The 12,711-nt window shown below is 42.1% G+C and overlaps 1 protein-coding gene and 1 pseudogene across 1 annotated transcript in view; one reads left to right on the forward strand and one right to left on the reverse strand.

The window, feature by feature from the left end:
• The first annotated feature begins 537 nt into the window (after positions 1-537).
• LOC116148077 (large ribosomal subunit protein uL24-like) lies at positions 538-1,642 on the forward strand (annotated as a pseudogene).
• Positions 1,643-2,665: 1,023 nt separating this feature from the next.
• Positions 2,666-12,711, reverse strand: part of SLC9C2 (solute carrier family 9 member C2 (putative)) — a 66,020-nt gene continuing 55,974 nt past the window's right edge. The window contains exons 24-26 of the mRNA XM_064477995.1: positions 8,395-8,580; positions 4,902-6,874; positions 2,666-3,272 (exon numbers count right to left, since the gene is read on the reverse strand). Coding sequence (XP_064334065.1) covers positions 6,782-6,874; positions 8,395-8,580 — 279 coding nt within the window. The 3' untranslated portion in view covers positions 2,666-3,272; positions 4,902-6,781. The remainder of the gene's footprint in view (positions 3,273-4,901; positions 6,875-8,394; positions 8,581-12,711) is intronic.

Here is a 12,711-nt window from a genome sequence, read left to right on the forward strand (position 1 = left end):
AGGCATGGGACAGCTTTAGCAGCATCATTATCACAAAAGTGGAAGCAGGGAGGCAGCAAACCAACATTCCAAAGCCAGAAATATCTCTTTGAAAATCCAGCTGGCTAGCAAAAAACATGAACAGCAAACCAACACTAATTAACCTAGATTTACAAGTTAGTCCAGCAGAACTCAGATCAGTATTCCGATACTTAAGATTTGTGAGTTATCTTGTTAGCCGAGCCCAGCCTCTCCTTCACATTCCTAGACTTGTGAGTTATCTTGTTAGACCAGCCCAGCTTTTCCTTCATAAAAGGAGGAGCATGTTGCAATGCAGAGCCCAGGAGCCTACCCCGGGAGACTGATTCTCTCAGTGGCCAGGTCCTTTGTAGCAACACAGGTGACATGCAGCACACCGCAGAGACTGCAGCTCACCCAATATCCATTTCCCCTTATTCTTTACTAAGAATACCCAGGTTGTATTAAGGGTGGCCAGGTGAGGTGCCGCTTAAAATTTACCTTAAGATGATAGACATGTGACAGTGCTGGCCTGGGGTGGGATCCCTTCCAGACTAAAAGGCAAAGCTTTATAAAGAGAAAACGGCTTGCCTTTGTGAGTGAAAAATAACTCATCTCATATCGCAGCCATCAAGCCATCACATTGCAGCCGCCCGGAGGGTGAGCCCTGAGGGAATTCAGGATGGAAACAGGAAGCCCTCAGCCACAGCACCACCCCCACCCCCAACAGCGTCCCCTGGGGAGACTCAGTGTGGGAAGCACAGGATACAGGCCCTGAATAGCTAAAGTGCATATCAAAGGAATGATTTCAGTGAGCTCAGGCTCTTGAGTCTTCCCATAAATAGAAAATCATTAAATTCCTTAACTTGAGATATCTGGTTTTCTTTAATCAACAGTAATCTTTTGATGTTCTGACTATCCAGTCTTTGTTGCAAAAAATCCTATATATCCTGGCTCCTCACTTACCTCCTTAGAGAAGTCCCTAAGAGCTGTCTGAGAGGCTGCCTCCCAGGATTGAAGTCCTCAGAAAGTCCACCAAGTAAAACGTAATTCTCAACTTTTAGGCTGTGTCTTTTTTTTTTTTCTCCACTCAACATCTTACTGAAAAGTAAATGAGCTCTTCCCTTTTGCTGAAACACTGGCATCGAAAATGAAGTTCAATCCATTTGTGAATTGTGACCGAAAGCAAGAACCATAAAAGGCATTTCAATGTACCTTCCGACATTCACAGGAACCTTATGTCTTCTCCTCTTTCCAAAGAGCTGAGCCAGAAGTACAATTTTCCAACCACACTCATCTGAAAGGATGATGATGTTCAGGTTGTACGAGGGCACTGCAAGAGGGCAGCAGGTTGGCAAAGTGGTCCAGGTTTACAGGAAGAAAGATGTGACCCACACTGAACAAGTGCAGCGAGAGAAGGTGAACAGCACGACTGTCTACGTGGGTGTTCACCCCAGGAATGTGGTTATCACCAGACTACAACCGGACAGAGACCGCGAAAAGATCCTCAAACGTGAAGCCAAATCTCCCCAGGCAGGAAAGGAAACAGGCAAATATAAGGAAGAAACAATTGAGAAGATGCATAAAGTAATCGTGTATACAACTTTCATCAAAAACTGTGAAAATTAAATAGATAAGATAGATAGATAGGTAGATAGAGAAAGAAAGAAAGGAAGAAAGGAAGAAAGGAAGAAAGAAAGAAAGAAATAAAGAAGGAAAGAAAGAAAGAAAGAAAGAAAGAAAGAAAGAAAGAAAGAAAGAAAGAAAGAAAAAGAAAGAAAGAGAAAGAAAGAAAGAGAAAGAAAGAAAGAAAAGAGAGAAAAGAAAGAAAAGAGAGAAAGAAAGAAAACAGAGAAAGAAAGAAAAGAGAGAAAAGAAAGAAAAGAGAGAAAGATAGAAAGAATGCCTGGCGTTACAGATATCATTTTGCCAGTATGAGGATAAAAATCACAGGCCAAGGATGAAGGAGAAGGAGGCTGAAAGGAGCCTGGGTCTACGATACCTCCCTCAAGTCACTGGACTGTCCTATGGTTCCACCACGTGCAGCCACACCAGACATTTGTTGACACACAGGTGCTCCGCTGGCCATGCTGAAAAATACTGCCCTGTTCTAGGTATCCTGAAGGTTCTTAATAGGCTTAACTTTTTCTCTTGTGTTTCCTTCTATTCTTACTCCTATTATGGTTTTCCCTGGAGTAGACGGTCTGGTATTGTTGAGCCAACTGACGTCCTTCAAAGTCCAACGACCCCCATTCCTGGGCTCTCAGATGTCTGACATTCTCTACCGGCAAACTAATAGCCCCAGGTAGTGCCTAATCTCACAATCTCACAGGCTGGCTTGTCGCAGCCCACCTTATCAGAGCCATAGACCCCACTGCCCTTCACCCTAAACCTCTTGCCTCACCTACAACCAATCAGAGACTTGTGCACAAGCCGATCAGGCACCTTGTGACCTGACCTTATAAAACCGGCCCTCTCGTCTGTGTGGCCGGCTCTTGTCTATGGGAGCATAGCCTAATAACCTCCTTTCTATCCCCATACTTGGGTAAATTCTCTTACCGAACCAGCGCGTCACCATGTCATGGATGGCCCTGCTGTGCCCACAACAGGTATTCTTTTAAAATCTTGTGGAAAGGAAAAGGAATAATGGGTTCTAAACAATAGACAATCAGACCATAAAATTCAATTTTATTTGACGTTTTAAAATAAAATGAAAAGTGTTATCAAACTGTACTGTGCAATGGAAGATTGCCAGATTTCCTCCTAAACTTTGCTTTCAGTAACTAAGATTATGGAACACAGTTCCATTTTTCAGTGTTTACTAAATTGGGGATGGGCGAAATAACTTTACTCTGGAAAACGTTAGGGAGACATTAATTGTAGCAACATCACAAATCGAAACTATAGATCCTATGCTTTAGACAGTAATACATTAATTGTACAATGCTTTTGATAATTTGTGATCTATTACAACTTGCTCTCAGCTGGGGGCAGGATTTCATTCACTAGGCCATAAGTTTTAGGATGTCTTATCCTGAAGAATTTTGAACATTTCAAGAATAATGCAACTACTTAAAATTAGAGCTTTTGCAGCAGTCCATCAATTGCTTGTAAAATAAATGCAGCAGTCATTTGTTTTAGCAACTTGAAAGTAAACTCCTTGCCAGATAATCTTTCAGCACTTGAGTCAGGGCGTTATCTCGGTCTTTAACCTGACTCCACGTATCACATTCGTGCCATTAATATCCTTTTCTAAAATGGGATCCAGTTTCCAACTACAAAAAAAGGTCAAAAGTAAAATATTAGACTATGAGCATTTCAGAAAAAAACTTCAGTGCAATCAGAAAACTTACTGAAAAGTTTCCATTCCATGATCTGGAAACACTCCCTTTAAAAGATCCCACATATTACGGACTTTGAGTAAGTATGTGTGCATCTCTAGACCATCAAATGTCATCTTGTAAAGAGATACATTCAGTTAGAGTAGTCTTATCAAAGGTGCACTTAACAGAAATGTTAGGGGAGTTGCATTCCAGCTAACTCTGTGACTGCTTTCAAGGTAACTGGAAATTTTTTTCTTTCCCTAAATTGGAATGAGAATTTTTTAAAATACTGGGACCTGGAAAAGACAGTAGCAAATGAGAAACCCAACTATTAGACCCCCAATTAGGTTTCCCATTTGTGAAATAGGGTCCCTTTAAGAAAGAGGAGAGGATGACCCTAGGAAAACTGCCTAAAAAGGAACTAATAACCAGTAAGTTTGGTTGATGCAACCGTCCTTCCCCCAACGAGCACAGGGCAAACCACCTTGATTGTCATAAATGACCGAGGCAAGACCAGAATTGCTATCAGAAGAGTCTCAGGGTGGCTATCTGGTTGGGCCAAGGGGCTTCTCGTGAGGCTGCACTTACACAGCACATCATTTCTCCTTAGAAGGCATGTTTATTTGGGGTGAGGGAGCATGCCGAAGGCCCCAGAAGACCATTTTTGGCACCATCACTGCTACCTGGCCCACTTCTGCATTTGCCTAGTGCCCTATTCCTCTGTCAGAACTGCCCTCCTCTCTCCACTCAGCAGTGGGCTCTGGCCCAAATGAACTCTGTTAGTGGTCCTGTCAGAGATCCTTTGAGTAGTAAGCTTTGCCGACTACCCTCCTCCCCAACAGACCTGCCTCTAATCTGTCCTGGCCCAACGTGACCAGCCCCTCTCCCTGCCCAACTCCAGGCATGGCTTCCAGCACTTCTCACACTTTTCTAAATTAGCCCTGATTGCTGAGGAAAGTAGGAAAGATGTCAGGGCAAAACCTAAGTGAGTCACCATAATAAAATGTTTTAAAGTCTCTTGGTTTATCTTTTTAGTTCATGCAATTCTCCATAATATGTTTGTTTCATTATGAAACATTTTAAATAACCTAACAGTAAAATGAGTCAACTTCTCCCTTTAAAAGACTGTCAAGTAGAACTGGGACCCTAGGAAAATGCCAGCGATCAGCCTGTGCATCACACACCCCAACCAGAGCACCCGCACATCCCCGGGAACACACACTCCAAAGAGAGAAGCTTCCACACTTAAGTGCTTGTGTCTAACCGTTGCAGGACAAATGTCCCTCCCTCCCCTAATCCCAGAGATCCCTAGTTTGGAACAAAATATCAGGGGAAGGGGGTTAGGAGAGGTGGAATTGGGGGGGGGGGCAAAATAACATTTTTCAAAAATATTCCATAATTTTAATTGTTAAGTCATTAAGGTCATCAGCTTTAATCCCAATTTTTACATATTAATGAGCTGCCACCAAGAGTCTCTTTTCTTACCGCCTACATTGTTGCTACTTGACTTCACAATTTATTTTTGCTATGTAGTTTAATACTCACAATAAGAAAGATCTAATCAAAGTGGCAAGTTATTACCTCATCTTTTCTCTTCCAGTGATAGTCTCTCCTGGTCATTTGAAGACCGGTGTCAACTGAGCCGATCCAAAGAAGTGCATTAAACAGAAAACAACTAAATTAGGAATTCAAGAGTGTAGGTAGCAGGAGGATATTATGAAATCCCAATTTACTTCCTCCCTGCAAGTCTCCCTTTTCCCTTCTCCCTTTCCAAATGGGACCTTTACTTTTTTACCCCAAGGAAGTTTGTTACTAGGTTCCCAAAAGTCCAATACAAGGTCTGGCAAACCCGACTGAGAACAGGCAGGTCACACAGACAAAGTGGGCCATACAACACAACAGGGAGCGGCGTGGACTGCGGCAAACTGTAGAGCATCTGCTTCCCCTACGGAAGCCAGCGATGCTCAGCTCTACCTGCTGGTTGCCACACACAGATATGAGGACCGAGTATTGGCAGATGTTCTGATTTTCTCAAGAAAAGCTCAAAATCTGAAATTTTTTTTTAAATATGAAATTTCTGGATGTTTATACTTGATAATTTTCAAAGAAAATGTGTATGTGGGCCAAATCCAGTGTACCAGCTGGATCAAGTGCACAGGCCTACCATTTTTGACTCTTGTCCCAAACTCACTGGGGAATGCAGAGTGATCTATGTCCCTGACTCTAAAGCCATCTCTGATTCAGTGGCCCTCAGGGCGCCCCAAGGGGGCTGACACTAGACCCTGAGCTCCCAGCCTTCCCATAACTCCTGTGCCCCAAGAGGGCTGTGGAAGCCACAGAGTGGCAGACCTAAAAACACTGTGAAGTTTGGAGTCACGGTCATCTCAGTGTTAGCCAGCTTGGACGGGAGACCCAGGAGCAGAGAGAGCTCCCCAAATCATGGTGCCGCATGTGATCCCAGAACAGGACATGGAAAGTGAGCTGTAAGAATGTCTGAGGTTGAACTTGCTTCTAGGGGAGAAGTGGAATTACTCACTGGATGCCTGTCTCTCCTCCCCATGAGAGTGGAGACCAGGTTTGGCTCACTCACCAACTAGTGCCCAGCACATTGTGGGGTTGCAATTTATATGGATTATGCAAATGAGAAATAATGAGGTATAAACTATTGCTAAAAGGTCACTTTATGCACAGTTTGAAATCATGTAAAACCTCTCCCCCACAAATTAGCAATTCATTAAGGATGTGTAAGCTAGCAGGTCACACGAATTGTAAACACTGGGATGGAGCAAATCAAGGATGATTCTGTTTTCAAGCTGGGGCAGCTGGGAAAATGGTGACACTGGGCTTGATAAGACAGGGATGCTGAGGCTGAATGAAAGACCTTGAAAGTACTTTCCCTAGGGCGAGGACTTCCTATCTGGTCTTCTTTATATAATGCTTAGCACCATAGCACAAGCAGATGGTTGCTAATACACATTTAGTGACAATAATTACGTAGTGACTATTAACATGCACCTCAAAGCAAGTCATTTGAGTTGTGGCCGTGACCGTGGTTTGGAATATGAATGAGCAACTGTCAAGTTCTATATTCCCTTTGGCTGCTGACAGAAAACCGGCTCCCACACCTGAGGCTGCTGTGTGAGCCTGTCCCCTCCCCATTCCGGCTCCTCCCACAACAGCACCACAAGGCTCCAGCCAACAGGATCGGAGTACAAGGTAGAAGCTGCTATCCCCCAACAAGGGCGTGGAGGGAAAGACATGAGAGAGGAAGAGCCACCTGCATCTCAGTGTCTGGAAGTCTCTGATATGCGACCTCCCAGAGGCAATGTGGCAGCCAGGGTGGGCCCAAGAAGGGAGATGGATGATAAACCCACACGATGCCCTCAAATCGTTTTCTTAGAATGAAGTGAATCTTACATGTACCAGAATTCCTTCTCAATGGTTTTCCTACCACTAAAGGGCTACCCCTTACCCATGACCTTGGAGTTACTATTTTTGACAGGCTTGGATGCTAGGATAACAAGCAGCTTGCTTAAATCTGAAGTTCCCTGCACCTAAAGGAGAAAAGTCAAAATTAGCCAAAAGAGCATGCTTTGATCTCTAAGCTGGATGCTTCCTCACCTTCCCAAAAGAATATAAGAAATAAACCAAAACCTAGGACTGGGTATCCAACCTAAGCTCTACCTTTTTCATTTCAAATCCTCTTCAACGTGGTTTCAAGAAGTCTTGAACCAGCAAATTATCTTTTGCATATTTATAGACATCAGAAAGGAAATCTGTACACCTTGCTTGTAACCAGTGTGGAAAATGGAATCCCCAGCATCCACTGAGTTACTTTTACTCTAACAGTGACATTCAAGGGCTCGGGGCCCAGCCTTCCCAGAGGGGAAAATATTAAAAGCTCTTGAGCTTTTGCCCCATGTGCCACAATGCAAGTGGCATACGTAAGTAACAATTATAATGACCATTTCTAGATATTCTCTCGATATGATCACATACTATCCCATTTAATCCCCACAATAACCTTGTGAGATGGCTGAGACTACTACCCTCATCTAACAGGAAACTGAGGGTCAGAAGGCAGCTATCTCCGCTCACACACCGCGTGGGCACAGGGGTGAGGTTTTAAATCCAAGCATGCCTGACCCCAAACCCTGGTGTCTTAACAAACTAAACTGTGGGGTTGCTCCCACTGTCCCCCACCCCTTGTTTCAAAGCTAAAGTGATTTTCATTTTCTGTTAAAACACACACACACACAGTTAAGAAACCTTCATCCTCTGAATTGTTCAGAGGATGACAAAATAAGAATGTTATGAAAGGGGCAAATGCACTTTTTAGGAGGGTTACCGACTTTTCTGGGACATAAATTTTCATTAAATTAATGACCTTTCCCAGCCTGAACAAGCAGAAAGGGTCGCTCACAAAGGGGAGAAACGTGTTACCAGATTAAAGAGATGCCAGCTCTTCCCACAACCTCTTGGCCCTCCCCGTTCCTGGGCTCTTCCCTGTGGTCCTATGGCAGGTTGCTTGGCCCATTAGGAACCTTGCTTCTACTCTTCCCATCTCCTGTTAAGTCCTAGGTGTTCACACTTCCCCCTTCCTGACAGAGGCGTGAAGTGATGAGGCCCCGGGCCCTCTATCAAGCTGTGCCCACAGGCACTAATGTGGCAACAAAGTGACATGGCCCCAATTCATCTCCCTTCTTATCAACCAGTGCAGATACTTCCAGAGGTATACTAGCATGCGGGGTTGTTGCCTTGGCATGAACTAGGGAAAACGCACTCCATTCTTCCCCGGGGGAGGCACAGCCCCATGCCAGGGCGAACGGCTTGGCAAACAGAGAGCAAGTAGATTCCTGGTCCATTTGTCCCTCAGTCACACTCTTGTGCAGGGCACACCCTGCACAACAGCACACAGAAGCCCTGGGTACATTCTGATTGTTTTGTTAAGGGCAGGTAAGAACGGTAGGGTCTTTCTAGGTTAAATTTCTTTTTAAGGTGGTCAGTTGAGTTCTAAAGTCACTTCTGGGGCACCATGAAAAGCAAATGACTCTCTAGAAATGATCCTCCTTACCTGTTCACAGGTTTTAGGTAAAATGCAAGGTGCAAGGTATGGTGCCTCTGTCTTAGTATCAATAACACTGCCGTACACAATAATAACAAATTTCATGGTCACATTATCAATGGTCATTTCGTTATAGCTCGATAAAGTCTCCACATACACATGATTGAGCGCCACACACTTTTGAAACTTTAGGTCCTAAAATAAAATTACATTACTTTCCTATAAATCAGATACTATGATACATGATACCAAGAAGAAAGCAAATTCCACGTGAAAAGATGCTCAATATCATTCACCATCAGAGAAATGCAAACCAGCTCACACTCATTAGAATGGCTACTATTAAAACAATAGAAAATAACAAGTGCTGGCAAGGATGTGGAGAGAAGGGAACCCTCGCGCACTGTTGGTGGGAATATAAATTGGTGCAGCCACTGTGGAAAACAGTATGGAGGTTTCTCAAAAAATTAAAAATAGAACTACCATATGATCCAGCCACCCCACTTCTGAGCATTTATCTAAAGAAAACAAAAACACTGATTCAAAAAGATACATGCTCCCCTATGCTCACTGCAGCGTCATTTACGGTAGCCAAGATATGGAAACAACCTAAGTGTCCACTGATAGATAAATGGATAAAGGAGATGTGATATATATATAGAGAGAGATATATATATACAATGCAATACTACTAAGCCATAAAAAAGAATGAAATCTTGCCATTTGTGACAACGTGGATGAATCAAGAGAGTAGAGTATCAGGCTAAGTGGAATAAGGCAGACAGAAAGACTAATGCCATATGATCTCATTTATATGTGCAATAATCTAAAAAACAAAACAAATGAACAAATAAAAACAGAAACAGACTTACAGAAACAGCAAACCAGTGGTTGCCAGAGAGGAGAGGGGTGGGAGGTTGGGTGAAACAGGTGAAGAGGATAAGACTTACAAACCTCTAGTCACATAATAAAGTCACGGGAAGGTAATATACAGCATAAGGAATGTGGCCAATAATATTGAAATAACTTTGGGGCAGAAGGTTATCAGACTTATCATGGTGATCATTTTATTAGATATGCAAATGTCAAATCATTATGTTGTAGATCTGAAACTAACATAATGTTGTACATCAACTATATTTCAATTTAAAAGAGAATAAGTGAAATAAAAGGAGGATTAAATGTTAAAAAAAGAAGAGAAGAAAGCAAGTTCATTGATTTAGCTGAGTTCTTTGAGGGTGCCAAAAGGCAAATGGACCCTGGGACCAACAGACAGAGTTTATTTGGAGTTCAGAATGGGTTCTGAAAAGATTCTGAATTCAGAATGTTTATATTGCTACTGTCTAGTGGCCCTGAATGTGGTTGCCCAGTCCTGACTTACGGGCTTGCCTGAGCTCAATGAGCCACACAGCAGGGCAGTCTGCTATGCCTCCTGGATTTCTATTCACACAAGAACCAGAGTCCTAAAGATGCATAGGTTTTGCCTAGCAGTAAGCAAACGTCCCAGTTGACAAGGGAACAAACAAAAAACAAACAAACAAAAACAAAAAAACAAAGAAAGAAACAAACAAAACAAGCAAGGCACTGAGTCTTAAGCTTACTTCGAGGTTCAGAATCATAGATTTTAGACCTGGAAGACAGCTCTCATAGACTGAATTGTGTCCCTCCAAAATTCTCATATTGAAGCCCTAACCCTCAGTACCTCAGACTGTGACCTTATTTGGAAACAGGGTCATTGCAGATGTAACTGTTTAAAATAAGATGAGGTCAAACTGGAGTAGGATGGGCACCTAATCCAATATGACAGTTTGTCCTTATGAAAAGGGGAAATTTGGACACAGACATGCATCCAGGGAGAACACCATGTGAAGGTGAAGACTTCCATCTACAAGCCAAGGAGGGAGGCCTGGACCACATTCTCCTCCATGGCCCTCAGCAGGAACCAACCCTGCCAGCTCCTTGATCTCAGATTTCTAGCGCTGACAACAGTGAGACAATAATTTCTGTTGTGTAAGCCACTCAGTTGGTAGTAGTTTGTTACAGAAGCCCCAGCAAACTAATACAGGAGCTTAGAGGTCAGCCCAGCAGTGGGAATCTCCTGGACAGTGTCCTGACGGGGGCCATCAGCTCACTCTGAACATCTCCGGGCACAGGAAGTGCACAGCTACATGACCCAGGCCTCAGATCTTGGTCCCTGACAGGCAAATCAAACACTTAATTGTTCAGGGCATCGGCATAACTGGGGCATCAAAACCGTAAGAAAATTAATTAGCAAACTTCTCTAGAACTTTACAACCAAAAAAGCCTTTTTAAAAGCTATTGTGGTTTTCAAACGCATGTAAATTTTGAGTTTTATGGTCTAGAGGAGAGGATACAGTATAATCTTGGTGCCTGGATGTTCTAAAAAGTCTTAGTTGGTTAATTCTTTAACGGAAAAAAACTAGACAGAAATAAACTAATGTGTTAAATAGAGATTCTCTGGGGAGTAAAATTGGGGTAGAAAGTTATTATTTTCTTAGGTTTCGTAACATATTTTAAAATTTATATTATGAATATGTGTTGCTTGTGAATTTAGGAAAACAAAAAGCACATTCACCTTACTATTGAGTCAACTCTGACTCCACAGAGTTTCAACCAATTGGTCCTCATCCTCTTCTCTGGAGTTTCACACTAGACTCTAAACTTGTCCTAATTCTCATGAAGAGGCAAAGCAAAAGGAAGAAAAGAATCTAAATCTTACCCTTCTGCTAAAATTTTTCTGAAAATTACTGCCACGCAGTGAAAGAAACACGACTGCCTTAGCATGACATGCTAATGTTTTAAGACAAAGTTTAAGAGTAGTTTTGGGTTCACAGCAAATTTGAGAGGAGAGTACAGAGATTTCTCATATACCCTCTGTCCTTATACATGCAGGGCCTCACCCATTATCAACATTCTCCACCAGAGTGGCACATTTATTACAATCAATGACCTACAGTGACACATCATTAACACCCAAAGTCCACAGTTTAGAGTTTACTCTTGCTGTTACATATCCTATGGGTGTAGACAAATGTATCATGACAGGTATCCGTCATACATGTACCAAAGAGTATTTTCATTGCCCTAAAAATCCTCTGAGCTCTACCTGTTCACCCTTCCTCACCCCAGCTTCTAGCAACCACTGATCTTTTCATTGTCTTCACGGTTTTGCCTTCTCCAGAATGTCCTATCATTGGCATCTTTCACTTTAGCAATATGCATTTAAGTTTCTTCCAAGTCTTTTCATGGCTTGATAGCTCTCTCTCTCTCTCTCTTTTTTTTTTTAGCACTGAATAGTATTCCATTATCTGAATGTACCACAGTTTATGTATCCATTCATCCACTGAAGGACATCTTGGTTGGTTGCTTCCAAGTTTTGGCAATTATGATTAAAGCTTCTATAAACATCTGTGTGTAGTTTCATGCATTGACATAAGTTTTCAGCTCCTTTGGGTAAATATCAAAGAGAATGATTGCTGGTTCACATGGCAAGAATATGTTAGTTTTGTAAGAAAACAGCAAATTGTCTTCCAAAGTAGCTGTACCATTTTGCATTCTCACCAGCAGTGAATAAAAGTTCCTATTGCTCCACACCCTCGCCAGCATGTGGTGGTGACAGCGTTACAAATGTTGGCTAATTAATAGGTGTGTAGTGATATCATATTGTTGTTTTAATTTGCATTTCCCTGATGACATATGATGTGGAGCATCTTTCCACATGTTTAGTAATAGCTCCTTTGGTGAAGTGTCTGTTATGATTTTTGGCCCATTTTTTAAAATCAGGTTGTTTTCCTGTTGTTGAGTTTTAAAAGTTCTTTGTTTGTTTTGGATAATAGTTCTTTATCTGATGTCTCTTTTGCAAATACTTTCTCCCAGTCTGTGGCTTGTCTTCTCATGCTCTCAAGACATGCTAATTGTTTAACTCAATATTTATATTCAGTCTCACAATTCAACAAATACTGTTGAACTTCAGGTCTGTCTCTTCCCTGGTTCCAAACTCATGAAAGGGGTTCAAATAATTATTAAATGGGATGTAACGATGGGCTTGTAAACTGTGCCAGTTCAAAAACAGACTTGAACCACTACTTTTTTGAGATAAAGTTCATAGATGAGGTTCAGTAAACTTAATAAAAATTTGAAAAGGCAGGAAATTTATGTTAACGTAGGTAGCAGAGTAGACTATAATAAACACCAGACTGAATGCTCATTCACTCGTTCTAATTAGTACTATGCTTGATTCTTGGGGATCTACCTATTCAAGATTTGCTGAATCTACTTTATTATTTTTAAGGGATGACTGCAGGT

The sequence above is a fragment of the Camelus dromedarius genome, chromosome 23 (assembly GCF_036321535.1).
Source record: "Camelus dromedarius isolate mCamDro1 chromosome 23, mCamDro1.pat, whole genome shotgun sequence".
NCBI lineage: Eukaryota > Metazoa > Chordata > Mammalia > Artiodactyla > Camelidae > Camelus > Camelus dromedarius.